This window comes from Prinia subflava, chromosome 12, assembly GCF_021018805.1.
Source record: "Prinia subflava isolate CZ2003 ecotype Zambia chromosome 12, Cam_Psub_1.2, whole genome shotgun sequence".
NCBI classification, from domain to species: domain Eukaryota; kingdom Metazoa; phylum Chordata; class Aves; order Passeriformes; family Cisticolidae; genus Prinia; species Prinia subflava.
The window spans coordinates 5,124,593-5,151,368 of NC_086258.1; the positions used below are offsets into that span (position 1 = coordinate 5,124,593).

Here is a 26,776-nt window from a genome sequence, read left to right on the forward strand (position 1 = left end):
TTATATAGACTTTGCTGGCCTGATTTCTGTCACTTATTATTCATTTTCCTGCATATTTGAGACTTGGGCTGAAGCATTTTTGCCACCACAGATTTGTTGAATTACCTTAAGCAGCACTTTCAGTCTCTGTTTCAGTGTTCCACTCAATGAGGTGGGCAGGTGATTCCACAGTTTGTTGGGAAAATGAATTTCTTTAAGACCCCTCAGTGTCCAGGTACTCTGGCTACAGCAGCTGTATGGGTTTTCAGGTGAGAAACTGATACTCAAGCACCTTAATTTTAATTAAAGCTCCTTCAGTTTCACTAGAAATTCACAGACAGGCTAAACAGAAGAATTTCGTGTGAAAATTTGAAAGGAAATTAAGAATGGGGCAATAAATTTATTTGGGTTCAGGCTGAAAATTTAGAAGAAATTTAAGAATGGGATGTTAATTTGAGTGAAAACTGCCATTTGAAAAGTTCAGTCTCAATCTTTTAATTAAATGGCCTCTTGCAGCAGAGCAACATGCTGTGAAATAGCACTGAGCATTTAGCAACTGTCTGTACCACCAGATGCAATTTAAAAAGTCATTATTTTCTATTAAAATGCAGTAAAAATAAAACTGAATAGAGATCAGTGCAGCAATGTTCTCTCAGAAGACAGCAAGGGCACTGAACTTGCCTGGCAGTGGCATGTTTAACTGCAGTGAAAAATCAGACCCTGAAGATTTTTGGCCCCAAAATGCTCATTGGAAATCCTGCAGCTTGCTGAGAAAGTGCCTGAGTGGTTTTTTATCCCCTTGCCTGTACTCCCCTAACCTGAGGGTACATAAAGACCTCCTGGTGGTAGTGCAGAGCTCTCACACGTTCTTGGCAGGATTCTTGGAGTTGAATTTTCAGGTTGTTTCATCTCCCAGGAACGTGTTCAAGAGGACTTAGAATTGTTATTACTTCTGCCTGAAAGGTTAGCAGATCTTCTGTGCTGTGTATAATCCAGGCATAAACTATTCCTAGCTGCTTATTCCAGATAACTCCTTAAATAGTCTTCGGAAAATATGCAGGGTGCTCTTAAAATATGATGTCAAAGGAGTTACTGGTGTATGTGATTTGAGGTAGATAATCTGACAGTGTCACTGGCTTGTGAGAACTAAGGGAAAATATAGGTTTAACTGTGTGAAATAAGGATTTGAAGGGCTTACATGGACTTACTGCTATTCCCACTGTTTTGCTGTCTGACTATCCATTTTCTTTCCAGCCTCTAAAGGCAAAAATCTGGTTGGCTTGTGGGGAAAATGAGTTCACCCCAATGAGCTGAACAATTTTCCTTTGGTAATTACTTCTGTTCTCTTCAGTTCTGAGAAAAAAAAAAAAATAAAAACAAACACCCCCACACTCTTGTGCTCCCCTCTGCCTGCTTCCATCCCCTTCTGCTGGGGCTCCTCCCAGAGCCTGGACTCCCCTGACCTGGGGAATGTTTGGTTTACCCAAATTATCTCAGTGTCATGGCATGTCCTGTGGTGACAGACACACATCCCCTTCCACAGAGGCCGGTGGGAACCCACAGCTGAGTGTCCCTCTGTGGGTGCCAGGGAGGGTCCCAGTGCCACCATCCCCCTGCCAGGGCACCCCAGGGCTCTGGGGCTGTGGCTTAAGTCTGGCACAGCACACCCAGAGGCTTTTGGCTGCCCCAGGATTATTGCAGATTTCCTCCATCTCCTTCTGACTCTGTTTTGTGTTTGTTGTGTGTTTTAGGGTCCCCCAGGCCCCCATGGAAACCCTGGCTCACCTGGCCCCCCAGGACTAAAAGTAAGTATGAACTGGTGTGAGGAGCCTTCACCTTCCCATCCCGCAGGACACCCTGGGGGAAGGACAGCTTCTTTTATCCTGCTCTGGACAAAAACACAGCAGCTGAAGCCATTTCTCCCTCCCTCCTGCTCTCCCAGGGGCTGTCCAGCAGCACAGCTGACCCTTTTGCTGTGCCTCCATCCTTGGTTCTCCTGAATTTCAAAGACTGCCAAATCAGGATCCTGCTTAAGCTATGCCTGTGCCAGGGCACAAACTGCTTTGTCACACAAGGGCTTGCTCCAGAGCTCCACCAGCTCTGAATTTCTTTGCTTTCTCATTTCTCTCTGGATTTTGCAGCCTGTTCCTCTCCCTTTGAGTCTGGGCAGTGGCAGGAGTGCCTGGCAGCACCCAGTGTCTTCCTGTGCTTTCCCCCTCCTGAAACTCCTCCTGTCTTTCCCTCTCCAGAGTTTCTGGGAGCTCTGAACTCCATCAGACCTCCCAAACTGATCTCCTGGCTTCCTTCTAGACGCCCTCACCTCTCCAGGAGGGCTCACAGAGCTCCTGCAGTGCCGGGGGCCCTGTGTTGTGTCCTTTTCTGCTGCACACACATTTCCCGGGGTGGCAGTGAGGTGGGAGTCACCCCCTGCAGCTGGACCCTCTCCCTTTGCCTGGGATTGAGCACAGATGTGGCTCTGGAGGGGTCCTAACCCAGCGTGTGCAGCAAAACCCTTCCAAAAGGTCTTTTCATTCCCAGCTCATTCCGTGGGTAAGGCTTTGTGTTGCCTAAAGACTGAAGTTCCTGGAAAACTGGTTTGGATTGCTTCGGTTTGATTGTTTACAAAGGAATAGGTTTATGTTTTATAACATCTGTGTTGGACTAAGGAACAATGGAGTTTGGAGAGGCAATACTTAACAGAGATTTTCAGTACCAGGGAGCTGTAGGACGTCTCAGCCAAACAGAGAAAGGTGTGAGCAATGGTTCTGCCTTTTCATGACCTCATCAGTAGGCAGAGATGTTATGAGCACTATTGATGCTCTGGGAAAAAGATTCTGGAAACTTAGCATGCTGCCTCTACATGATTAAAAATTAGGCACTGGAGACATGCTGGTGAGCAGCAGCTGGTTTAAATTCCACATGCAGCCTGAAAAGTGAGCCTGTAAAAGTTCTATATCTTAGTGTTCTGCATTTATTCTCCATCTGACTTCCAGATCACACTTGTTGAGTTTTATAAGTCAAGTCAAACTTCTTTTATCTAATTTCCAGCCCTGCAAATCCAGCCTGGTCCAAGCTGTAGAGTCAAACTATGTTTCTATGCTACAGGATTTTTTTTTAACACTTGTAGCCTAATGACTTGTCAGAAATCATCATTTGGCTGTAAAGCTCTATTCAGTTGGTCACCTAATAGTAGTGAAGTCTTACTTTGAGCATTTTTTCCTCCATCTCAATGCACAGTCTGTGGATGGAGAGCTGTAAGTCTGCAGCAGAGATCTGGTGTCATCAGGCTCTGAGATAAATTTTATTTTTGTCCAGCCACCATTTACAGGGTTGGTCTGCTCACGCTGCTTTGTCAAAAGAAGTATTAGGTTTGCAATGGGATGTGAGAGCTGGAGCTCAGCCCAGGCCACAACAAAGGTTCACCTCTAGCAGGGAGAGCTTGGTGAGCTGTGGTTACATCACCTCTGCCTCAGAAATGCTCTTTGGAAGGCGTGGATCAGATGCCACAGTTTTGACTTCCCTCCTTCCCTTCAGTTCTCTGGTGTTACAGCAGTCCCTGAAAACGGACTTTGCCCCAAAAAGCGGTTTTCACCCCCTTATGTTTTAACTACCTGTCAGCCTGCACCTGGGACCTGCTGCCTTCATCATAAGATCATTGAGGAATGGTTTGTGTTGGAACTTGAAAGCTCATCTCATTCCAAGCCCCATCCATCCACCATCCTCTGAGCTTCACTCAGAGCTCCATCCAGCCTGGCTTTGGACACTTCAGAGATGGGAATCTTCTCAACAGACCCAGCACATGGCAGAAATTGTGGACTTGTGAGAGCTCAGCCTGGACAACAGGGAAAAGCTGCCCCAAGTGGAACTTCTCTTGCTGAGAGCTGTCAAGTGGCTGCTGCACTGGGTCTGGCTTAGATAGCAGTTAATCCCACAGAAAAAAACATGCAATCTAAGAGAGGAAATTGAAGTTTCCCAAATAGATACAGCTTGGAAACCATGACTAACACCAAGTCATTGTCACTTAAGAAGGGGCCCAGGAGCATAATTTTTATCAGCTGAATGACCAGAGCCTTTGTAAGGTCGAGCAGCTCAGTGCAAGGGCTGTGGTGTGGCACTGCAGGCTCTGGGTGTTTTTATGTGTCTCCTGCCTGGCTGTAGAGCTTTAGTTGTGTTTCTGCATTTCATAGTCAACCCTGTGCACAGCCCACTTTATTCTCACCACTGGAGCTCAGCACTTGTAATTCCTTGGCTTTAGGAAGCTGATCCTTTGCACAGAGCTGTTTGTAGGTGTTGAGCCAGAACCCTGCTGACCTGCCTGGGCACTGACTCCGGTGGCATTACACCTGCTTGTGCCACCTGGGAATTCCGCCTGTGGTGCTCAGCGCAGCAATTCATGATGTGAAACTGCTTACAGGGGGATTCCTGCCACTTTCTGCATCCAGCTTGTTGTCCTTGGGAGTTGTAAAATTGCTGTTGCATGTGGTTGGCAGAGACTGATTATTGCAGATAACCTCTGCAATAGCTGTAGCCACAGGTGGTGACTGGGTCTGTCACCTGAAGGCTGCTGGGGCATGGGAGGGGTGTTTTTGCTGATGACCAGATGTAGCTCTCAGGATGCCTTAAAAGCTTTTGGGATTGGGAAGATGGTCAGACAAGGTGTGCTTTTAAAAGCCATTGCAAGAGATGGGTTTGCATCTCTCATTTGGAGACTTTTGGCATCAGATATTAGGATGATTTCCTGCTCTAGATAAATCTCTTCTTAAAGCACATGAAAAATATTGAATTTTCAGTTTAGTGACTGCTTTTTCTCTCCAAGGTAGCTCATCAGTTTGGCTCACTGATGTTTAAAATAGTATTAGTGGGATTGCAAAACTGAGATGTTTAAATTGCACAGCTCTAGACTTCTCTCAGATAGGAAAAAAAACTAAACAGTAGAAAACAATTTCTTATTTTACAAGAGGAAGAAGTGTTCTTAGTAAGTTAGGATGGGAAAGAGAGAAGCCTGTGGGAAAGGTATATGGCTTGGGATGGACAAGACTTGGGTTAATTCCCCTGTTGTCATTGCTGTGTAAGAAGACTCGAGCAATTAATCCACAATTTCAGCCCTCACATCCATTGCTGATTGATCTTGGGGAGGGGATCCTGCTGGTGGCTGAGTTCTCCACCTGTGTGATCAGGTCTCAGCAGTGCTGAACACAGAACCAGGGCAAAGCACAGACTTGGCTAATGTGATCTGGAGCTTCCCAGGGGAAGGCACAAGTTCTTTTCCATGTCTCAAAGTCACTGCATGGAGCATATGGGAAGATTTAGGGAAAGAGGTGGGTGTCTACCTGCAGCAGTAAATCAATTTTGCAGAGTAGAAATGAACACCCAGCCATCCCAAGGGCTGCTCTAATCTATTCCCAGCAGTGGCAGCACCCAGTGACTGCTCTGAAGCTCAAGGAGTGGGAGAATTGCCCTGATAACAGCTGCATGCAAAGCAAGATTATCTGCATGACTTCATTTAGTGTTTGGAAAGCCAGCAGCCTTCATTCAGAATTTGTGCAGATACATCTGCCTTGAATCAGCAGTGCTCCCTACAGTCCAGAGCCACGCAGTCTCACTGCTGAGCCTCACAGCTCGTGGTGGCTGCTGGAGGAGGAGGAGGAGGAGGATGGGGGGGTTTACACTCTGTGCAAGGTGGGAAGTACTCGTGGAATGTACTCACAGTGAGGCTGTGTGGAAAAGCAGCTCAGCTGCTGTCACCAGAGCTCTGTGCTGCTCATGAGAAATGCCAGTTAATAACCAGTATTGCTCCTTTCTGAGTCTCCCCTTCCCTCCAAGGACTTCACTTGACAGCCATTAATTAACCCTCCCAGCTGTCCTGTGTCACACAGAGGTTGTGGCTTGTTTATGATTCATGGGGTGTTAAATAGTGCCTGATGCTGGGATACCCATCTTGGCTGTGCCAGAAGAGATGTTATGTGCTGTGTGCTAAGCTTTACCTCTCCCCTACCCAAAGAGCCTGGCACACTTCAATGTCTTCTAGATTTTCCTACTTGCATTTCTCCCCCTGTTAGGTGCTCACTTTACCTTTCCACCTCTTGAGAATTTGGAGTGGGATTTCCAAAGGGATCTGCTGGAATTAGATGATCAAACACTGCTGAGATTCCAGCCTGTGTTTGTCAGAAGATCACAGCCTCAAACAGTAATTTCCCTCATCACGGTTGTTAAGGAGGAAAATAAGGAATACTGCCACTTAAGGTCAAGTGTGCCGCTTTCTGCCAGCCTGGGAGCCTCACAATTGCTCTGCCTGTTGGGGGTGTCTAATTAGTACAACTTTCTCTGCAGTCTCATCTGTTCCTCACAGTTAAAAAAGCAACAGCATCTAGTGAGTTGTCGAGAAGGATGGTTCAGCCCCAGTAATAGGCTTGGTAATTAATTTTGTGATGGTAGCTGTAGACAAGGAAGGAATCGCAGCTGTCTGCTCTAATAAGTATCAAAAGTCCTGACATTGCTTTCTTCCAGTTATCCTTTCTTTAGCCAATTGAATACTGTCAACTACTATTTAAAACTCAACTCTTTAGCAGCAGCAATCACTCACCAAATCCACCCCCAGAAAAACAGCTATTCCAGGCCACTTTAATACATTTGGGATGTCAGGGAAGACTGGGATAAAACAAAATGTTTTTCTAATTTGGAGACTTGGTGGAAGCAGAACCACATCTGTGGGCTGGGCCCTTGGATTATGTCACTAATGTAAATTTTTCATTTCAGGGTCAGAAGGGTGATCCTGGGCTGTCACCTGGAAAAGCTCGCAATGGGCAGAAGGTGAGATGTCACCCTGGGGCCATGGGGGGTTTTAGAACTGTGCACACACACAGGGAGTCTGCACTGCAGCCACAAGCAGCCCAGCTCCTTGAGTAGACCTAGGACTGGGAAATAAGGCTCAGATCTTGGACTCGGGACTAAAGAGAGGCAGCTCTCAGTGCTCTGAGGTGCCACTGCCACGGTGTTGTTGTCTGAGTGTTTATCAAACTTACCCACAATCTGCAGCCCAGCCGAAGTCCCTGCTGCCACAGGCACGTGGCAACTTCAGCCAAGTGTTTCAAGTAGCAGATCTGAGGTACAGCCACTCTCTGCAAGAGGCAATCCCAGTGTAAGGAATAAAAACCTTGGAGGCCAAGGAAAGGATGTTCTGGCTGAGGAGCAGGGTTTGCCTCATGCTGCAGCCCCATCAGGGTAGAGGTTTCTTGGTGGAGGCTTCTAAGGCATGGACCTCGCTGAGGGGTTTCCACCAAGGGCTGCTCAAACCAACACAAAGCACCCAGCTGGGAAGGAAAGCTGCCTTCTGGGTTTAGCAGATTTTGAGGATCAGAGTTCTGCTAATTCTTTTCAGCAAGTTACAACTCCCATTTTTGCTGTTTCACAGCTGGATGATTTTTACTGAGGCAACAAGCCCTCACAGAATTCTAGAAATGAACAGTAGGGCGATCAGGGTTCCACATCATCTACCTCAATCAGCTCTTTCAGTGATTCCTGCACAATCCTTGGTAACTCTTGTCCAGGTTCTCTTCCTCTCACCATAAATCTTGCTACAAATGCACAGATCATAGAAAGCACCAGCCATAAGGAGCTTGGGCCCTTCATTTCACACCAGATGCCTCCATGAGGGGCAATGAGGCCACACAACTGCAAGATGGAAGGCAATGCTAGAAAACATTCAGAAGGATAAGTCTGAAATGATGATGTTAGCTTAACACCATGAGATGTCTTTTGAAATTTCTGAGACACTATATTGGAATGGCATCACGTGGAAATCATCCACCAGCAGGGTCTGGAACTGTTTGCTTGAAGACAATGGTTAGTGTAAAAAAGGGAGAGATCCAGATCTCCTTGAGCTTGTGTTAACAAGGCATTATTCCTGATAGCAGTAACAGGAATAAGCAGTTTCCAGCAGGAGTTTGGAGCGATGCCTAATTTTCAAGCTAGATACTGGAAATCTGTTGAATTTCAGTAAGAAGGCACTCCAGGCTTTTCTGATCCTGATCAGAGGAGGCCAAGTGGGCTCACACAGCGGGCTTGGCTGTTGGAGAGGTCTCACAGCAAAGCGCTCATCCGTTCTGTGATGGTTTGGGTTTGCCAGCTGGGGTGTGATGCAATCCCTTTTCAGAAGTACGGGCCACTGAACAAACCCTCCCACAGCAGCCTGCAAAGGTTCAATCCGTGTCAGACAGGCAGGTTAAACAATTACACCAGCAGCACCATCCGAACGGGAGCCATGGGCCGAGCCAGCGCAGTAGCAGAGTGAGAGCAAATCACAGGATTTGGCAGGAGGTACCTGTTGTTCTAACTGCATTTAAAATCTAGAGTTTCCTTGCCTGGGCGATTTCAATGCCTATTGAAAGGCGAATGAAGCATGTGACTGAATGAGATCATTGAGGGGAAAAAAAGCGCATTCATTCTGCTTGCGAAAAGCTGGACTCCAGCAGCAGCTGCCATTAATTAACTGGGGTTATTATTTATATGAGCCAGTTAATAGAGATGTTGTTTAAATCTGCTCTTCTTAGCCAGTCAGGTTTTGAAGAGTTGTGATTAGAACCAGAAATATCAATAGCTGGGGGCTGGTGTCAGCAAAATAATTGTGGTAACTGCAGTAGGCATAGGGAAAATGTTGCTGAAAACTAATTGAACTTGCTTGCTTCCTACAGGGAGATGTGGGCTTACCTGGTTTAACTGGGTTCCCTGGACCACCTGGTAGAAAGGTAAGAGTCTTCTTTTCTAGTGAATTATTTTTAGTAATTTTATTTTAAATTTTTCTTCTTTAACTCAACCTGAAAGATTTAATTAAAAGTCCCAGTGTCCACCTGAAGAAGGTTGTGCCTGTTTATCAGGTATATAACCTAGGGAGAGAGGCTGAAGCAAGTGCCTAAAGGTTATGTAAGAGTATGAAATGAAACTCTGGATACAGAATTCTGTTCCTTCTTTGTATTCCACATCCCTCTGCACCCTGACTCTGGGTGTTCCTCAGCAAGATCAATTTAGGCCTGGTGCAGCCCCAGTGCATTATCTAAAGGGATCTGCTACCAACAGCAGTACTCAAAGGATGGATTCAGAACAGTGCTAGCATTCCAAGGAAACCATGATTCTCTGTCCTGGTAAAAGCACATTTCAAAAACATCTGTGTGCCTTCCTTCTTTATTTTTTGTGGAGACTGTCAGCTCTGGTCAGGTTTTACTTTATTTGCTTCCATGTTTATGCTTCAACACCATTAACATCACAAACAAATTTACACCTAGGAAAGGGCGTGTAAGGATAGAACACAAGATCCATGCCTGTTTTCCTGAGGCAGCAGGGTGTGTGTCTCTATCCATGCATTCAAGGCTGCACAGCAGTACCTCAGCCACCCATACCTGGAGCTCAGCTCTTTCATGTATCAAGGACTTTTCAGCTGAGTCTCCAGTTCCAGGCTGTCTTGGTAGTTTGGTTTCTTTTTTTCGAAGCTGGACCTGTTGCAGGGAGGTGTTTGAGTGGGGCTCAGTGGCCATGACTCCCCCTCCCAGCTAAAAAGAGCAATTAAAATTTAGCGTCGTGTTTCAATCACTTCATCAGTCAATGGGCCATTGACCATACACAGCTCCTCAGGTCAATTAGCTGCACACAAACACCTCCTCGGGTGTGTTTTAAGACTCCAAGGAGAGAAAGAAGGTGTGGAGGTGCCTGAAAGGAACCCTCCCTCTCCACAGTTATTTGTTGTATGTTTTATACTAGAACAAATTGCCCAGAGAAGGGGCTCAGTTTATTTTTCTACTCCGAGGCTGGTCACGCTTGGGGTCCTGTGTGGAGTAGGAGCAACTGAGTGATTAATTAGGGATCTTTTGCTGTCACAAACAAGTTCTAACTAACAGGGTGCAAAGAATACCATTTTCCTGGTATAACAGCTCATAAAACAAAACCTTGTGGTTACGATCAGCAAAATGCAACGTCAGGAGTGCAAGCACTCATAGTGGAAAAAGCAGAGAAGGAACAGGAGATTGAACAAACATTCCCAAGTCCAGCACATGGCCTTCACATCTGATCTGAACTCCCACAGGACAGGGTAAAGGCAGGGGTGTGCTTCTGTTTCTTCAAGTAATGAGCAAGTTGGATGTTGAAATTTTTCCTTTGGTGCAGCTTAAAAACACCTCCCAGTAGCACTAGTCTGGCAGTGGGTTTGGTGTAACCTGGCTTTTATTAGCATCTTGCATTAAGAAAAAATTTACAGCTGTTGGAGAAATGTTTGGAAATTTTTTTTTTATAATCTGGTTTCTCTGCTGGCATTTTCCCAGTGAAAATACACTGGTGCTTGGCTGAAGGGGGGCAACATATCTTGGCTACTGGAAAACAGCAATGCCTTGGAAATGGACATCACTCCTCTCACTCCATGGAGGTGCTGGACAAAGGCCTCTCAGGGCTTTGATCAGAGAACACCATGTAGAAACCTTCAAATGGGCAAAATATTTCACTAGGAGAAAAAAAATGCTTTTCCCACTAAATGAAACCACTGTCTCGGCAGTGTGAGCTGGAGCCACAACCAGCAGCGTGTGGTTTTGAATAGCATGGCTCTCTCCTCAGTGCCTGCCTTGGAAATGCTGACACACTGGGATTGGATTTGTAGGACTGGACAGGCTGATCTCAGAGCACCCCTGAAGCTGTTTTAGCTCCACACCTCTGTGAGTACATGAAACTGCCGTAGAAGCAGCAGGTGTATTTCTCATCCTCTCCACACAGAGCAAACGGTGCTTTTGCAGAGCAGGAAGGGTGGCAGGACTTGGATGATCCCTCTGGTGCCTGTGAGGGATCTGTGGGCTTTGGTTTGTGGTTTGGGGCTGCAGACCACAGCTGCCTTGGAGAGAGATCTCAGCAGAGCAGCATCATTGCTCCAGAGGAGAAAACAGCAGCAGTGAGAGGGGCAAAGCTTCTTTAGAGTCAGAGAGCAAAGGCAGAGCTGGGAAGTGGCCAGTGCTTCGAAACATCCTCTATGCAGGTCTCATTCCCTGGCCCCTTTACTCTTCACATTTCATACCAAAGTGCAGGATGATCCCTTTAGATAGGAGAGAGTGGATTATAAATATCATCACAGATGAGTAAATCCTTCACTGGAGTGCAATTTCCTTTCTAAATCACATCCCTTTGTGTGGAGTGCCCTGTAATCATCAGGAAGTGTTCAGACAGAAGAGCAAATGCAGTTGTTTTCATACCCTCTGCCCTGTCATTTTAGTGCTATTTGAAGAGGGTTTTAGCAGGTAAATACTTTCACACTGCAGCTAACTTTAACACACACAAGCTTTTCTTGTTTTCCCTCGTTGTAATTCACCTGAGGCAGAAATAACTGGGGTATATTGTGAAGAAACACATTTGAAACTCTCCAGAGCCCAGAATATGTGGTGAGGAGGATATTTGATAGAACATAACGGTAGCAGAATATCTACGTATTTAACCTAAGTGCCGTTCACTTACCACTACAGAATTGGTGCAGACTTTAGTTCAGGATGTGCCTTGAGCATCTCAAGGGACCATCAGGCAGCCACCTGCTTTGGGTGGACATTGCAGGCTCAACACACCCATCCTGCAGAAACCCAGCTGGAGCAGGATTTGGTTCAGAGCAGCCAAGCCAGGCACATATTTCTCATCAGGGGAAAAATAAGATATTTCTCAGCTTGGTGCTCCAGTTGTCTAGAGACAAGGTAGCTCCTGCTCCAGACTGGAAGAACTGGGCAGAAGTCCCAGGAGAAAACCCCATGGAAATGTAAATTTCAGCATTGGGGATGCTGAACTCAGGGATGTTTCTGTTGGCAGCTCTCACCTTCAGGCCAGACACCCAACCAGGGTGGAGCATCCTCCCTCCTCTCTGCTGAGCCTCCGTAAGGAGCCAGGGAGAGGATGAGCAGGAGAGGATTTCATGGGGCAGATTCCTGGAGAGGGGCAGGGAATCCTGTGTGCTGATCCTACTCCAAGAGCTGCTGGGGCACTTCCAACGAGGAGTCTCTGACTGAAATTGGAGAATTGCAGAAAGGACCCTCGAGGCAGTTCACACAAGGGTCTTTCAGGTCAGCCTTGTCAGAAGGTGCAGCTCTGTCCAGAGCCACGGTTTATCAACAAAGCCAAGCAGGAGAGAACTGGTGAGAAGGGAATCAACATCATTCCAGGCCAGACTGTCTGAAATAACAAGGCAGGAGGAATGCAGAGGGGAGCGGGTGGTGGCCAGGATGGCTGAGAGCGTTGCACACCCTGCCAGCAAAGGCTCAGGCTGCAGGTCTGGAATAGCCCGTGGGAAGAATAAAAAAGCTGTTAAGCAGAGGTGTGGACCTGGGAGCAGAAACACTCCTGGGTTCGTGTGGTGAGTGGAGCCAAAGGCCAAATGCTTGGTCACCCCTGTGACTGGTGATGGCCTCCAGAGCAGGGACACTCGTGTGGGGTGCACAGGCAGATGAGGTGTGCTGGAGCCCTGGCCAGGACAGGGTGAGTAGCAGGGACTGAGGTACAAGCTGTTGTAACCCACCCTTGAAAGCAATTTGTTATTTCTCTAGTATTTGTGCAAGGATTGTTCCATGTTTATTTTTTTTTTCTCTCCCATTTGTTTCAAGTTAAATTTTCTACTCTTTTTTTTTTTTTAATCTTGCTGCTAGCCCAGTAAACAGTCATTTCTGTAACTGAGTTTAATCTTGTGATCTGCTTCTCTTGATGGAGGTTTGTTTTAAACAGCTGAAGCAAGATAATAAAGAAGAGGGAGGAAAATCTGAAGTGTCCATCACATACAGAATTCACTCTGTTTGAGGGGAGCTCTAGGTAAATCTAGAAGAAACTCCCATAAAAGACACACAATGCTCAGTCTGCAGTGAAACAGGCTGCTCCAGTTTCTACACCTCCCAAAAAATGAAATACTGACAAACTGAAGCAGGACTGTGAAAGACCTGTGAGAATGATTTGAAGCCTGAAACACTTCCCAGTAAGCAAGGTGGATTAAGAAACTCATTCTGGTTAATTCAGCAGAGAGAGCAAGTGAGAGGCAGCTTGCTCACCATTCTTAGTAGCTTCATAATGAAGGACTCTGGATCATATAATAATTACATTAGAAAAGCTGCAAGCTGGACAAGTTCAAGGTAGAAAAATTTCCTGTGACAGTAAGTGGTTGTTCTGGTGTTTCCTGTGGCATTTCAAACTCTAAAACAAAAGTAAGAGCTTTGAAACACAAGTGCCTCCTGTCGCTGTAGTCCCCAGTGTGCCCAAAGCCAACATTTCATTCTGTGGGCCTGTGGCTGCCTGAGGATTAAGGGCAGCCTTGCTCAAGGTGTAGATTACAAATAGATCTGAGCGTGGAGACCACTCCAGAAGTGTTCATGGAACAATTCCTTCTGGAGTGTGTCCCACCCCAGACCACAGAAGGGCACATCAGCAGGTTGGGGTGGTGCAAGCACAAAGCAGCTTTATAAAAGTTTTCAAGATTGTGTAATGCTGTCTAAAATCCTGCTTCTCCTCAGAACTTTAGTCCCACCTGCAAAGAGAAATGGAAGCCAAACCCAGATTATTTTACTCTGGTTTTGTTTCTTACTATTCATCTCTTCCATCCTATTTTGACAGGGATATAAAGGCTACCCTGGACCACTAGGTCACCCTGGAGACCAGGTGAGTTTTCCCACTTCCCAATGGGGGGGTTTAAGGAGGGGTGGATTTGCTGGCTCTGGTGCTGGTATGGTTGTGGTGCAGCCTGCTGGGGGTGGACAGCAGCTCCTTCCAGGGCACACCAGGATCTGAGCACACACACAGACCCAGCATAAACAGCCTGCTGGGAGGAGACTGCCTTGGAGTCTCTAAATTTAATTTCTCATTTTTACTGCTCAGCCACGCTAAGTTTACTTGGGGGAAGAAAAACCAGCTCACCATCCTCCCCCTTTATTTGTCTTTTTACATAAATTTCACCTGGACTTTACTAACCACGCTGTGTTGAGTATATGTGATTCCCTTCCCAAAGCCCATTCCTCCTCTCCCCTTTTCTCCCCCTTCTCTGTTTGGTTAAGTTTGATGTTTGCAATGCAGTAAAAAAAAAAAAAAAGGCAATGAATAGCAGGCCCTGTTAGCAATGCTGTTAAAGAATATTATACATGAATGCATTTAGTTTTGAAGAATTTTGGCAGTGCTTTCCCACTAGCAAAACGGTTCCATATGCCAGATATAGATGCAGCCTTACACCTTCTCTTCATGTCCTTGTTCCAGATTCTCTGCTGCTTTCCTCAAATGAAGGGAGAAGGAGGAACAGCAGCACTCAGAGCATGGATCCTGTTGACTTGGCTTCCATGTGTTTCCCCCCCTCATTAATTAACTTCATTATCTACCCTTAATATTGTTTTCCTCTCGATAAATGAGCATCAGGTTGATCCATTGCACAATGATTCAGCTAAAAGCACTTCCCAAGTGGGACACTCACCTGACTTTTTGTGCCTTTTTTCTCTCCAAAGGGTGAACGAGGACCAGCTGGAAGTCCAGGTGCCAAAGGTTATCCTGGCAGGCAGGTGCAGTAAATCTCATCGTGCTGTGCACAGAGTAGGGATTTGGGTGTGCAGGTAGCTAAAGACACACTAAGGACAGAGTAGCCCTCTAGAAAATGTTGATCTATTGGATCTCTGCATATTTTCATTCCTTCTCCTCAAGATGTTGTGCCAATAACACAGTCTTTCAACTCTGAAATGCTGTTAGCAAGTATTTTGTGCCTATGATAGATAAAACCTGAATTTCTACAGCAAATGATGGATTTTTCTTCAGTATAACAATAGGAAAAAACAGAACAGCAGAGCAGAGAAAGACATGTGCAAGCTGCTAACCCTTCTTTTCTAGGCATATTTTGCATCTAATATTGGACAGGTTAAAAACCTGGGATGGAAAAAGGTGTATTTATCATTGGAGGAGGAGATTGAGATGAACTCTCACTAGTAAAATGTACTGGCATAAACCTATGTATACACACACAATGTTATGCATGAACTGTAAATACATATATTTATAAAAATCATATTTGCAGCTGCAAAATGATGATAAAAGACAATCAAGTCATTGTTCTCATGCTGAAAAAATTACACAAAGACAACTTTAGGAATGGAGGAGTGGGCATTGGGTAATGGGTCAAGATTGGACACTGTTGTCCTATTGATGTAAGATGCTGAGTAGTGTAAAGGAAAGAGGAGAATTTGTAAGACCCTAAAAAACGGAATCTCTTGGAGGACAGAACATCCAGACCTGTAACATTTTGTGGTGAAGTGAGTTTGTCAGGGTTTTCTAAAAGAGACACATTTAATGTTGGATTCTGCCACATTTCTCTGTAAGCCAAGAGACCAGGCAGATGTCAAAGCTCCCAAATGCTCTGTCCTGAGTCTGGATGTGAATTTTTTGTGCAGCTGTGTAGGTTATTGGATTAAATGTGAACTAGACCTGCAGAACAAGCCTTCATCTCTCTGCCTCAGACTGTCAATAATGCATGACCCATTTTAAATTGAAAATTAAACTGATACCTTGCTTAGCACACTGGAGAGTGCAGATGGCAGAAGTGGATGGGAGCTTTATGCACCTGACTAAATGCTCCATTCATACTCTGAAAGGCTCTTAGAGCTGAGCATGCCAAAGAGTCTCCTAGGTGTGAATGTGTATTAGATGACTAATAAGAAGAGGTCCAAGGGATTTTGGACATACAAGGTTAATGAATGCTGTTCAGCAGTTCAGCCCATCAGATAAGCAGGATGAAATCTGTGCCTTGACATTCAAAGAACAGATCTGCCTTCTTAAAAACCTGGTTTGGGTCAGAAAAGTGACTTTTTTATTTATTTTAAGGCAGCTTTTTTCGGCCTATCTGAATGCTGTGTGTATCCTGCATCAGAGCTGTTTACTTTACTGAGATTTTACTACTTGTTACTCCTGTCAGCTGTGCTGGCTCTGCAGCGATGGGAGAGAGTGCTTGGCTCAGGTTTGGTTTGTGCATCACAGGCAGGATTGTAACTTCACCCTGATGCCTGAAATCTTTGGCAATGATGCAGGAGCCAGGAAAGAGCACAACCTGACTTTCACATCCCAGACTGAGCCTGCAGTGCTGCCAGCTGAAGAAAATATGGACTTAGCCTTTTCTTTTTTTTTCTTCTTCTTCTTTCTTTTTTTTTTTTTCTTTTCTCTTTTCTTTTCTTTTCTTTTCTTTTCTTTTCTTTTCTTTTCTTTTCTTTTCTTTTCTTTTCTTTTCTTTTCTTTTCTTTTCTTTTCTTTTCTTTTCTTTTCTTTTCTTTTCTTTTCTTTTCTTTTCTTTTCTTTTCTTTTCTTTTCTTTTCTTTTCTTTTCTTTTTTCTTCTCTTCTCTTCTCTTCTCTTCTCTTCTCTTCTCTTCTCTTCTCTTCTCTTCTCTTCTCTTCTCTTCTCTTCTCTTCTCTTCTCTTCTCTTCTCTTCTCTTCTCTTCTCTTCTCTTCTCTTCTTCTTCTCTTCTCTTCTCTTCTCTTCTCTTCTCTTCTCTTCTCTTCTCTTCTCTTCTCTTCTCTTCTCTTCTCTTCTCTTCTCTTCTCTTCCCTTCTCTTCCCTTCCCTTCCCTTCCCTTCCCTTCCCTTCCCTTCCCTTTCCCTTCCCTTCCCTTCCCTTCCCTTCCCTTCCCTTCCCTTCCCTTCCCTTCCCTTCCCTTCCCTTCCCTTCCCTTCCCTTCCCTTCCCTTCCCTTCCCTTCCCTTCCCTTCCCTTCCCTTCCCTTCCCTTTCCTTTCCTTTCCTTTTTTTTTTTTTTTTTCCCCAGAAAATCCCATCAAAATTTGGAACTAGAAAAAAAAGTTGATCTGGAAACTTGCTAGAAGGCAATAAACATGAAAATTTATTTTTTGTTTTTACACTTTTCTTCTTTGCAGTATTTTGAGTGAGCAGCATTAGCATAGAATTAGAATGGGGAATGAATTTCCCATTCTTTCCATGGCTGATGCTGCAGAGGGTTAGAGATATCACAGTACCTGCATTGCTAAGTGACTTTCTAGGCTGTAGAAATTTCTCACTGCATCGGTGTTCCCTAAGCAGGTATTGGAATACATTTGCTATGCATGTGTTTGCTTAGGCAGGAGGAGGAAGGGAGAGCACAGAGCATTGCTGTGCCTCGCATCCCAAATGTAACAACCTCTGGGCACCCCACTGCACCAGCCCTTGTGGCCTTTATCATCAGAAATCTCCACTTCAGCCCCAGGGAAGGCTCACTGTGTGCAGCAGTCTCAGGTTCTGCCGAATCCCAGCTCCCCAACAATGGCAGATCTGTTATTTGTATCATTTTGTCTTTTTTTTTCCTCCTTTGTTGATACTCCTTGGCCACTTAAAGCAAAACCTTAAAGCAGAACCATGCAGCACTTAAAGCTTTAAGAGCTTTGAGAAGCACTTAAAGCAGAACCATGCAGGGATGGTGCTTGGGGGATTGGCACTGCTCGTTATTTTGAGTTAAAGCTTGTCCACATTTGTCTTTGTTTTCTTCCCTTCTGTTCTAGGGTTTACCTGGCCCCATAGGGGAATCTGGCCCAAAAGGCACTCGGGTAAGCAACCTTTCATTTGCCTCCTCTCTGTTTGTTTTTATCAAAGGCTTCTCAAGAAACTGTAGGCTTGATTTTGCAATTCTGAGGCTGGTTGCTTTAATTTGTTGGGTTTGGTGGATTTGAACTGTACACCGTTTGTTTATTGAAGCGCTGTTAAGTTTTTTAAATTAAACATGGGATGTACCTTGGTCTAAGTTCCCCAATAGTGCTGATGATAAAGTCAGCCCCTAAGAGCTCACATTGCAGGAGGGGAAAGAATGGCTTACAAATTGCTATCAAAGCCTGCAAGCCCCATGTCCCAAAGGCCTCTTTAGTTTCAGTCAGTGTGGTTCAGTGGTCTTTGACCACGCTGAATATGGGCCCATTTGGGTACAGGCCTGCTTTGGGAGTGATTTATGTCACCATGCACAACAGCAAGGCAGCATCTTGAAGCCATGTGCAAATACAAACAATATCTCCCTCCTGTCTGGTTTTGCTCACCAAAAATAGTTGCTGGGGTTTTATTCTGACTGCAAAGGATTCTTTTTTTATTACTACTTAAGGCTCTTGTTAATCACATTTTGTTCTTTTCCTGCAATTATAAATTCACAATGCGATCCGAAGCCAATAAATCCCCATTTCTCTAACATGTGATACTTTCTCTATATGGAGTAAATTCAAGCAGCTGGCTTTCATCACTAGGAAAACTGCAAGGAATAAACAAATGCTGACCCTGTAGCTAGCAGTATTCCTGAGCTGGGAAGGGAGAGGGCACGTTCAGTTCCTGCAGGAGAGAGGAAAATCTGAGAGCACAGCCTGCTCACCCCACTTCTGCAAGGGCTTAAGTTTTCCCTGGGGCATCTCTTTCACTGCTCTGTGTAAATATCAGGTGGTAGATGTGCAGAATGTCAGATTTGGAAGTTATTCTCCATTTTGCACCCCTGAGTGGAGAGGACTGAAATATTTATAAATACCCAAGGAAGCCCTTTCTCAGTTCAACCACAGTCAATCAGAATTGGGTACTAAGAGATGTGCATTTTGTGGTTTAAGGGAGCCAGCTCTGGACTCTTCTTCATCCTCCACCTCTACTTTTTCCTTCCCCAAGAAAAGTTGGGGAGTTACGTGGTTTCTTTTAGGATTCAGGAGGCAAAGGCAGACAAGATCATTTTAATGTAACATTATTTCCCAGCTAGGTGTTATCCCTAGAGGAAACACAACCCACAGGGAGCAATGGACTGGTGAAAAAGTTTGGTGGGGTTGGCAGATGGAGATTTAGCAATGATGGAGAAAGAAAGATGAGAGAAAAGCAGTGTTAGCACTTGGCTCCTGTAACAGAGAGGTGCCACGGAGGGGGCTCCCTGCTGAAATTCACTTCCTCTGGATTCGGCATATTTGGCACCACTTGGGCCTTTGCAGAGGCCCAGCACACAAGGTAACTTTGTCCAGGCTGCTGAGCAAAGGGATTAAACACAAGGCTGCCATTGTGGCAAGGGAAGGGAAACACTGTGTTTTATGCAGCATGTCTTGTTGGGCAAGGCCCCAAGGCCACAGAGAAACCTGGAAACACAATGTTTCTGAGGAGCGTGGAAGCAGCGGGGTTTATGTGGAATGTGTTGGTGCAAAGGTGGTTTCCCTGCTGTGTGGATCTGTGTGGGTGTGCAAGCTGAGCCCCACATCAATCCCCCAAACGTGAAATTTTCAGTTTAGTCTCTCCCACCCCATGCAGGGTTTCAGTGCTTGGGATGATGAAGGTTTGGTGGTGCAGGGACAGGCTGTGGAGCCAGGACTGACTGCAGGGTGCCAGGAAAAAGGGGCTTTGCCCAGGAGGGGCTGCAGGGTGTGACCACCGGGTGACAGAAGACAAACAGAAAGGGCTTGATACGACAGGACAGTTGGAAATGAGCATCAAAAGCAAAGAGAGAGACAAAAGGAGGTGCAGGCCTGTGGATCACTTTTGCTATCGCTTTTGCTAACCTCCAACCAAGCTCCATTCCCCTCAGGTACGCTTAGAGCCAGCCCAGGTAAGGTTTGTTCTGGCTGTCCTCTTCCTGCCTGGAGTCCTCCTGATCCCTGGTGTGAGGGTATGTGCCCTTGGACTACATCGTGGAAGCCAGCACCATGCAGTCCATGGGCATATACACTTGCCTCAAGGTTTATTTCATCACGGCTGCCACTGATCAGCGCTGGAGGTTGCTCTGCTCTTCAGGAAACACTGACTGGATGCTTAATGGAGAAATGTGTTTGACTGCTTGTTTCTTCTTTTCTTTAGGGGTATATTGGTCTCCCAGGATTATTTGGGCTACCGGGGGCTGATGGAGAACGAGTGAGTATTTTGTGAAGAAAACCTTGGTGTGTTGGTTGAATGAAGTTCTCCAGAGCCTGATGTAACCCTCTGTATCCCTAGTTCCTGAGGAAGGAAGGAAGCATGCCTAATGCTTAACTATCCCTTCCTTAGTCACTTCCTATCCTTGAAGACCTGTGTCCCTGTCTAATGCTGATGTTCTGCTGAGGAGAACCTAGACATCAGACCTTGCTGTTGACTACAGAGGAGTTTTGCTATATTCTCCTTCACTTAAAACCTGCCTTCCATCTCCCCCTTGCCAGTTCATCTTAGTGAGGTGGGGCAAAGTGAGGAGAATGTAGATGGAGATTCCCTGCTCCCACAGGAATCACCTCCCAGCCATGCTGGCTCAGCATTTTGTGTGTGTGGCTGGAGATGTTTGGAAAAAAACTGGTTCTTGGAAGGGACAGTGCTGGGCTTTCTGAAAATGGCATTATTTCCAGTTGCATTGAGTTGGGCAGTCAAGCATGGAGCTGTGAGTAGGGAGCTGAGGCTCTGTCCTCCCTTCCTCCCGTCCTTTTCATCGTGCCTTCCCCCAGACCAAGTTTTCAGAGCTTTACAGGTCATCCCTTGCTTTTCCACTCTCCATCTCCACATCCTCCCACCTGCCCGATCCAAGGACCCCCTTCTCCCCGCTACAAGAGCTCCTAAAAAGGTCACTGGAAGCCAAACACTGCTTGATCCCAGCCTTTCCCTCCTCAAATGCAAGCTCCAGAAACCAAAGAGGCCCCGGGACCATGTGGGGAGCGTGCCTGCCTGGGAGGGGCCTGCCCCGCGCTCCGGCGACGCTGATTTAATGCTTGTGTAACTAAATAAGAAACACAAACACAAGTTGTGCAGCGGGTGCCTCCATTCGGTTCCAGACCAGTAGCTTAATGACTGCTCCTGCTAAGCACAGCCCCAGCCTGGGGATGCGGCCGCGCGTGTCCTCGGGAGGCCGTAGTTAATGGGCGAAGGTTAATTGTCTTCTCCCCTCGCAGTAGCTGACATTTTGATTCCCAAACAATGCCACAGTCATTAGCCTGTTTTGCATTCTCCTTTCTCTTCTCATTTTGCTTTGTATTGTTGGTTGGCTGTTTGATTTCTCAACCAGAACTTTTTTTTTTTTTTCTCTCTCTCTCTGTGTTTTTTTCCTTGCAGGGGATCCCTGGAGTTCCTGGGAAGAGGGGCAAGATGGGTAGGCCGGTAAAGTTTTTCCTCGTCTATTATGCAGACCTTGTTGAATGAAACTGGAAACAAGACATTTGGCTTTTGGCTGAGTCCCTTCATATCTTCAAACAAACTTTTCCATGTCTGTCTTCTCAAGCAGGAAGAAAACCAAAGATAGTGATATTGCTCTCTTCCTTTCTTCCATGCTCTGCTCAATTCACAGGCATTAGTGCTCTTTTCCCATGCTCCCTTGGATCTTACACTCCTCACATTTTGTTCTACATCATCTTCCCTCCTGTCCTGCCTCTGGCCAATCGCTTCCCTAGATGCACTTTTTAATTCCCAGTGATTGCAGTGTCCCAGGTGTCTGTTCTGGCTCTGTTCCATCTCCTGCTTTGCACTCCCAGCAGTTCCATCACATTATCCTCCTCTTGCTGTGGCTCTCTCCAACCCTTGTCCCATCCTGGTTTGTGTAATGCAAGTCTGGTTTTGTATGGAAACCTTTTTGTCCTGGTGGTGTGACAGACTGGGGGAGATGTGTCTGAGGAGCAAGGAGACCAGGTAGATGTGATAGTTCAGCCAGGAGGAAGAAGTGTTTGCAAGCAGGGGTGAAGACAACTGTGGGAGCTGTGCAGAAGGACAAGGGGGGCTGTGCTGACTGTAGCAAAAAGCAAGAGCAAGTGGAGAAAATACTGAAATGAGCAGAGAAAACAGGGAAAGGACAGAAAGGAAAGACTTTACCCCATCAACCTTCTTCCAAGCGTTCTGTGTGCCTCCTATGGGAAGCTGCATAAAGCTTTTTGCTCCAGGAATCAGCAGAGAGCTCAGGCATGCTGGAGCTCTGTTGTGTCTCATTGCCTTTGCACCTTGTCCTTCATGTTAGCCTGAGTTTCCTCTGACCTCTGGGCATCATTGCACTCACAGACTTCTTGCAGAATGTCCACTCACCCACACACAGAAAAATCCAGAGCTTTCCCCATGCCCCCTGGCCTGGAGCTTGTCCTTCCCAGGAGTCCCAGCCTGATGCTCTGGCTGCAAAAGCCATGCACACACCTCAGCAGTGCCGCGTCCATCCCACCTGAGATGAGGAGCAGTGGAGCAGATTTTTTTGGAGGGGTACTGGAAATCTACACCAGATTTCTTACAAGCTGCTGGTTGCACCAGAAACCCCCGTGATGAATAAGCGCAGAGCCTGTGGTGTAACCATGACTCACTGGCCAGGGCAAAACAAACACAGCAGCTGTCGTTAGGAGCAGGGGCTCTGCTCTCTGCTCCCTCTGCACAGAGCACGCTGCAGGCTCAGAGCCTTCCAGCTGTTGCTTGGCCAGGATTTGTAATCTTCCAGGCAAGGGTTTCGGTCTGGCGGTCACTGCTACAAGCAAGGGGCTCCCCTGAGATCAGCGGGGAATCTCTCAGCCGTGGAGGCATTCAGGCTGGGATCTAGGGAAGGGATTAAATGGCTGCTCATGAGCACCTTTGTTCTGCTTGGCTCCTTCAGAGAGTTTTGGCTCCATCCCTGTTTTATGATATCAGGTTTAATAGGAAATCTTGAATGGACCGATGCTGACGATTTGAACTTCCGAGCGTTGAACAGAAAGATTAAGTGACATCCACGGTTATTCAGGAAGTCTCTGGGAGAAATGGAAAGCAGGAACCATCTGACCTGATTCTCTTCCCAACACTTATCTCCTGGCCAGTGCTGCCTCCCAGCTGCTTTGGGGTTTTCATGAGCCTTCTGGGATTTCTCTGGTCTCTCCCATCCCTGCACCCTTAGATTTGCTGGTGTGGCTGCTGTTCCTCTGCTATCTCCATGTTGTCATTGCAGGGGGGAGCTCCTGGAGGTCCTTATTAGCTGCCCTCAGAGCTGGTGAATGCTCTGGAGAGGAGGAAGGGAGTTGGTATCACACATATTTCTATACCCAGCTTTGTTTGGGGTGAGAGCTGGTGGTGGATCAGTGCTCAGCCGAGGAGGAGCGGGGGGCTGGGGGAGGTTGCATGTGACACCGTGGGCCTCTGAGAATGATGTAAGAGGGAATGATTAAAATAGAGGAACTGGACATGAGTCAGATCTTGAAATCCTTCCAGGCAAGTTAAGTTTTGCAGAGCTGTGAGGGACATGGTGAGTCTGTGGTGGAAACAGCTGACTCCACCTCCCGCTCGGCTCTCCCTGCCCAACACCAGCGATGCAGGAGGCCAGTGCATCCCAACACATGGGCCTGGAGAAGGAGAGGGCTGGGGGTGGTCTGGGGCAGAGCTGTCATTGGAGTCCAGTGCACGAAGGAGGCTGAAATAACAGGAGTCTGTACGTCTCTGATCTGCCTGGTTTAGAGGTGGGCTGGGGGCTGGAGCTGATGCAGCTGCTTGCTTAAACCTTCAGTCTTGCCGGTGCAGTGGCTGGAAAAAAAAAGTCTTTTTATGGTGTTTTTGGTAGATTTTTATGGTGTTCAGTTGAGCAGCTGGGGAAAAAAAAAACCAAACTAGACCCCATCAGGGGTGCTGGGGAAAGGAGTGAGAGAAGCTGTTGATAGCATGTCTTGCCATGCAGAGGCAAAGTGTCAGGCCTGGTTCATCTTTAGGAAGGAGCTGTGCTGCCACTGTAGGAAATGACTCATGGCAAGAGTAGGAGGTAGAACTAGCTCAAAGAACACCAAGCTGTTCTTATGCTGTGGGAGATGGGTAGCCACAACCAGAACTGTCTGCACTGCAGATTGTATTAAACTTCAAATACAGTGGAATATTTCCAGAAGTTCTTAAGCTCTGATAGAGGAAAAGACTTAAAGGCAAAACTTCAGGAAATATATCCAAAGAGCTTTGAGCTCTTTTTTGGTTCATCTTTGGTTTTGATGTGTGCTTATATCTCTCTTTTTCACATAGAGTGTCAGGAGCTGCAGGAAGGAGCACAAATGGGCTGGAGGAGCTGATGGACAGAACTGGGTAGCGCTGTCTTGTGCCAGTGCCCCAGCATAGCACGAAAATATCTGGCGGCTTTTTCAGGAACTGATTAATTTAACGACATAATATGCTTTTAATCATTCTGATTGCATGAAAAGTCCAGTGGAGGTCCTGAAAACTAGCCATGAACAAAGCTTCTCTTTTAATGAGAGAGTTTTAGCCCATGGATCAGATGTTTCCTGTTAGCCATTTAAGTAAATTCTTTGCTAATTTTTTTGCTTTGTTAACCTGAATTTTTAAAATAGATGTGGTTTGAGCAATCAGTGACTTTTTTAATGCTGAAGTTGGACACTGAAGCTGGGCAGCTGGTCTGGTCTCTCCACCCCTCTTGGCCTGGTTCACCACTCTGAAATGCAGGCATGAGCCCAGAGCAAATGTCACCATCTCCTTTTGGCCTGGGCTGTGTTCCACGTGTCTGGAGTTTCCCAGATCTCTGTGGTGAGGTGCTTGCATGGATGCTTCTCACATGTTCCTCTGTCCATGATTACACCATCCAAATAACCTGAGGAGGTGGACAATATCAGTATGTATTTCATTGTTTTGAGAATGGACAAAACAAAGTATTGAAAACACAGGGAAAAGGGATTGAAAGGTGCCAAGAACTGTAACTTCCACTGAAAGAAAAGAAACAATCCCAAAGATATATTTTTTCCAAGAATGCTCCTAAACAACTTGTCCATCATAATTCAGAAATCTCATGAGGAACTGAACCAAGGTCTTCCAGGCATCTTTAATCCTTCAAGAAAAAGCTCATTCAAAATCAAAGCTCAAAAATTATTAGAAATTATAAGGAAAAATAATGTAATTGTCACCTATGAGTCTGAAAGCATTTTGACCCCTAAAGCTGCTTGTCTTTCTTGACTAGGAGGCTACTTGATTTGGAAATGTTGGCCATAGGTAAGAGGGAGGCTCTGACATCAGGCCAACATGTCTGTGCAATGGTACCTTGGTTAGAGCTCTGCAGATTGGGAGAAGATCCTGCACCAGTGACAAAGGAGTAGAGCAGGAGTGTGGAGGGGCTGGCATTTCACTTGAGTGATCTTTGCCTGGAGGGGCTTCAGGACATTTTTTTTTTGTGCTGCTCCTGCTGTACACCCACAGCTGGAGGGATAGTTATGTTTTAAAATGCCCTGAAATCTTTGTCCTAAGAGGTGACATGGAGCTGTGAAGTCTCCTGAGGGAGAGAACAAAGCTTCCTTTCAGGTGGCAGAGGAGCAGAACTGCAGCAGGACCCACGCTCCATCCCCAGCCAGGGGTGGCATCTCCATCTTTGCAGGGATGAAAGCTGCCCAGAGCCAGGGGAAGGCAGAGGTCCCTGTGTAGCTGTTGAGTTACAGCTGGTGGGAGGCAGAGCAGGAGCACAGGCTCTGCCAGGCCCCCTTTGGGGTGACTCCTGGGGGCTGAGCCACCTGTGGAGGGGCTCAGTCTGCTCTCCACACCAGGAATTCTCTCAGAGGTGTGAGCTGCCAACATAAGCTACACTTGTTTGTTTTACTCTCCTTCTTTTTTTCCAGTGAAGGCTTTCTCTCACCTTCAGCCCTGCTTCTCCACCACCTTTTTTTTTTTTCTTTTTCTTTTTCCTTACTTAAATTGTTTGACTTGCAAGTTCCATCCCTGGGGAGACTCCTGGGCAGTGATTCACCTGGCTGGAGCCAACTGGCAAATAGAGCCTTTTGCAGACAGGACAGGAGGGCTGGTTGGTTTGAGCAGCTTCACCTTCAGCCAACAGGAAAATAAAATCCTATTTTTGGAGAACGATTCTGTTGGCATGAAGACCTGCCAGGATTCTTCAGAGCAGCAGCTGCCAGACTTGCCTCCCTCACTCCTTCAGGGAAAGTGCTCTAAACTGAATCAGATGTTGTGTACATACAACACACCCACCCACACGTGAACACCTGAGAGGACCTTGGGGCAGCAAAGGACACCGTGTGTGTCACCAGTCCCTGGGGGACAGCTGCTTCCAGGGACAAGGACAAGGAGCAGCGGAGTCTGCTCCGACCAGGAGCAGCGCTTTGGCTGGCAACAGCCAGCAGAAAGGGCAGGCTGCTCTGTTTGCTTTCAGCAGAGCAAGAAAGGAAGGGGAGGTGGAGGGGGATGTAATCCCCTGGTGCAGGAGGAGCTGGTTCCAGTGTCTGTCTAGGTCTGGTTGTTCTCAGCAGGAGTCTCCTGGTGTATGAAAGGATGGCCTTTGCAGGGAGTGGGGATGAAAAGGAATTAAGGGACTCTTGGAATATCTCAAAGATAGAGACTTTGTTGCTGCTTTTGAGCTTCCGACCTCTCAGTGTAACCTGGGATAAATCAGTTTGTATCTCTGTGTGTCTCAGTTCACCGAGTGCAGCGAGGACAAATTGTGCAACCCCTGTAAAGCTCTGCTGGTGTTGGGGACAGGGGAGCACAGGAGCACCCAGAGCTTGTTAGTGCAAAGCATCTGCTTGTGTGCTCTCTCTCCAACTCCTCCCCAAGCATCATCTTGCTTCTTTCATTGAACTTCTCCTTCAGACAATGTGAAATCCATTCAGCTGGACATTTTCCCCACCTCCTCTCTGAATTTCCCAGCTGTGAGATAGAGCCAAAAGCTTTGTCATACCTGACTGGAGCGCTCTGGAGGAGCACCCTGACGGCTCTTGGCCAACACAACTTGTTAGTCGAGCATTTTCTTCCTAGTTCTGTGCCATTTGCCATTCCCTTCCCTGTCCTGGTCCTTCTCTGTACGTCCCATCCCTCCCACAGAGTGGGCAGGATGCATGGCTCTGTATTTTTCACTGGGGTGTTTTCCTTTGCTGTCCCAATTCTGAAGCATAATTTCCAGGGACTAGTTTTCCTGAAAAAAACACC

The 26,776-nt window shown here is 46.4% G+C and overlaps 1 protein-coding gene across 3 annotated transcripts in view; it reads left to right on the forward strand.

The window, feature by feature from the left end:
- COL27A1 (collagen type XXVII alpha 1 chain) overlaps positions 1-26,776 on the forward strand; it is a 138,311-nt gene that overhangs the window by 31,589 nt on the left and 79,946 nt on the right. For all 3 annotated transcript variants that reach the window (XM_063410124.1, XM_063410121.1, XM_063410123.1), the window contains 8 exons: positions 1,731-1,784; positions 6,736-6,789; positions 8,670-8,723; positions 13,579-13,623; positions 14,454-14,507; positions 17,476-17,520; positions 19,769-19,822; positions 20,981-21,025. In XM_063410124.1, the coding sequence (XP_063266194.1) occupies positions 1,731-1,784; positions 6,736-6,789; positions 8,670-8,723; positions 13,579-13,623; positions 14,454-14,507; positions 17,476-17,520; positions 19,769-19,822; positions 20,981-21,025 (405 nt within the window). The remainder of the gene's footprint in view (positions 1-1,730; positions 1,785-6,735; positions 6,790-8,669; positions 8,724-13,578; positions 13,624-14,453; positions 14,508-17,475; positions 17,521-19,768; positions 19,823-20,980; positions 21,026-26,776) is intronic.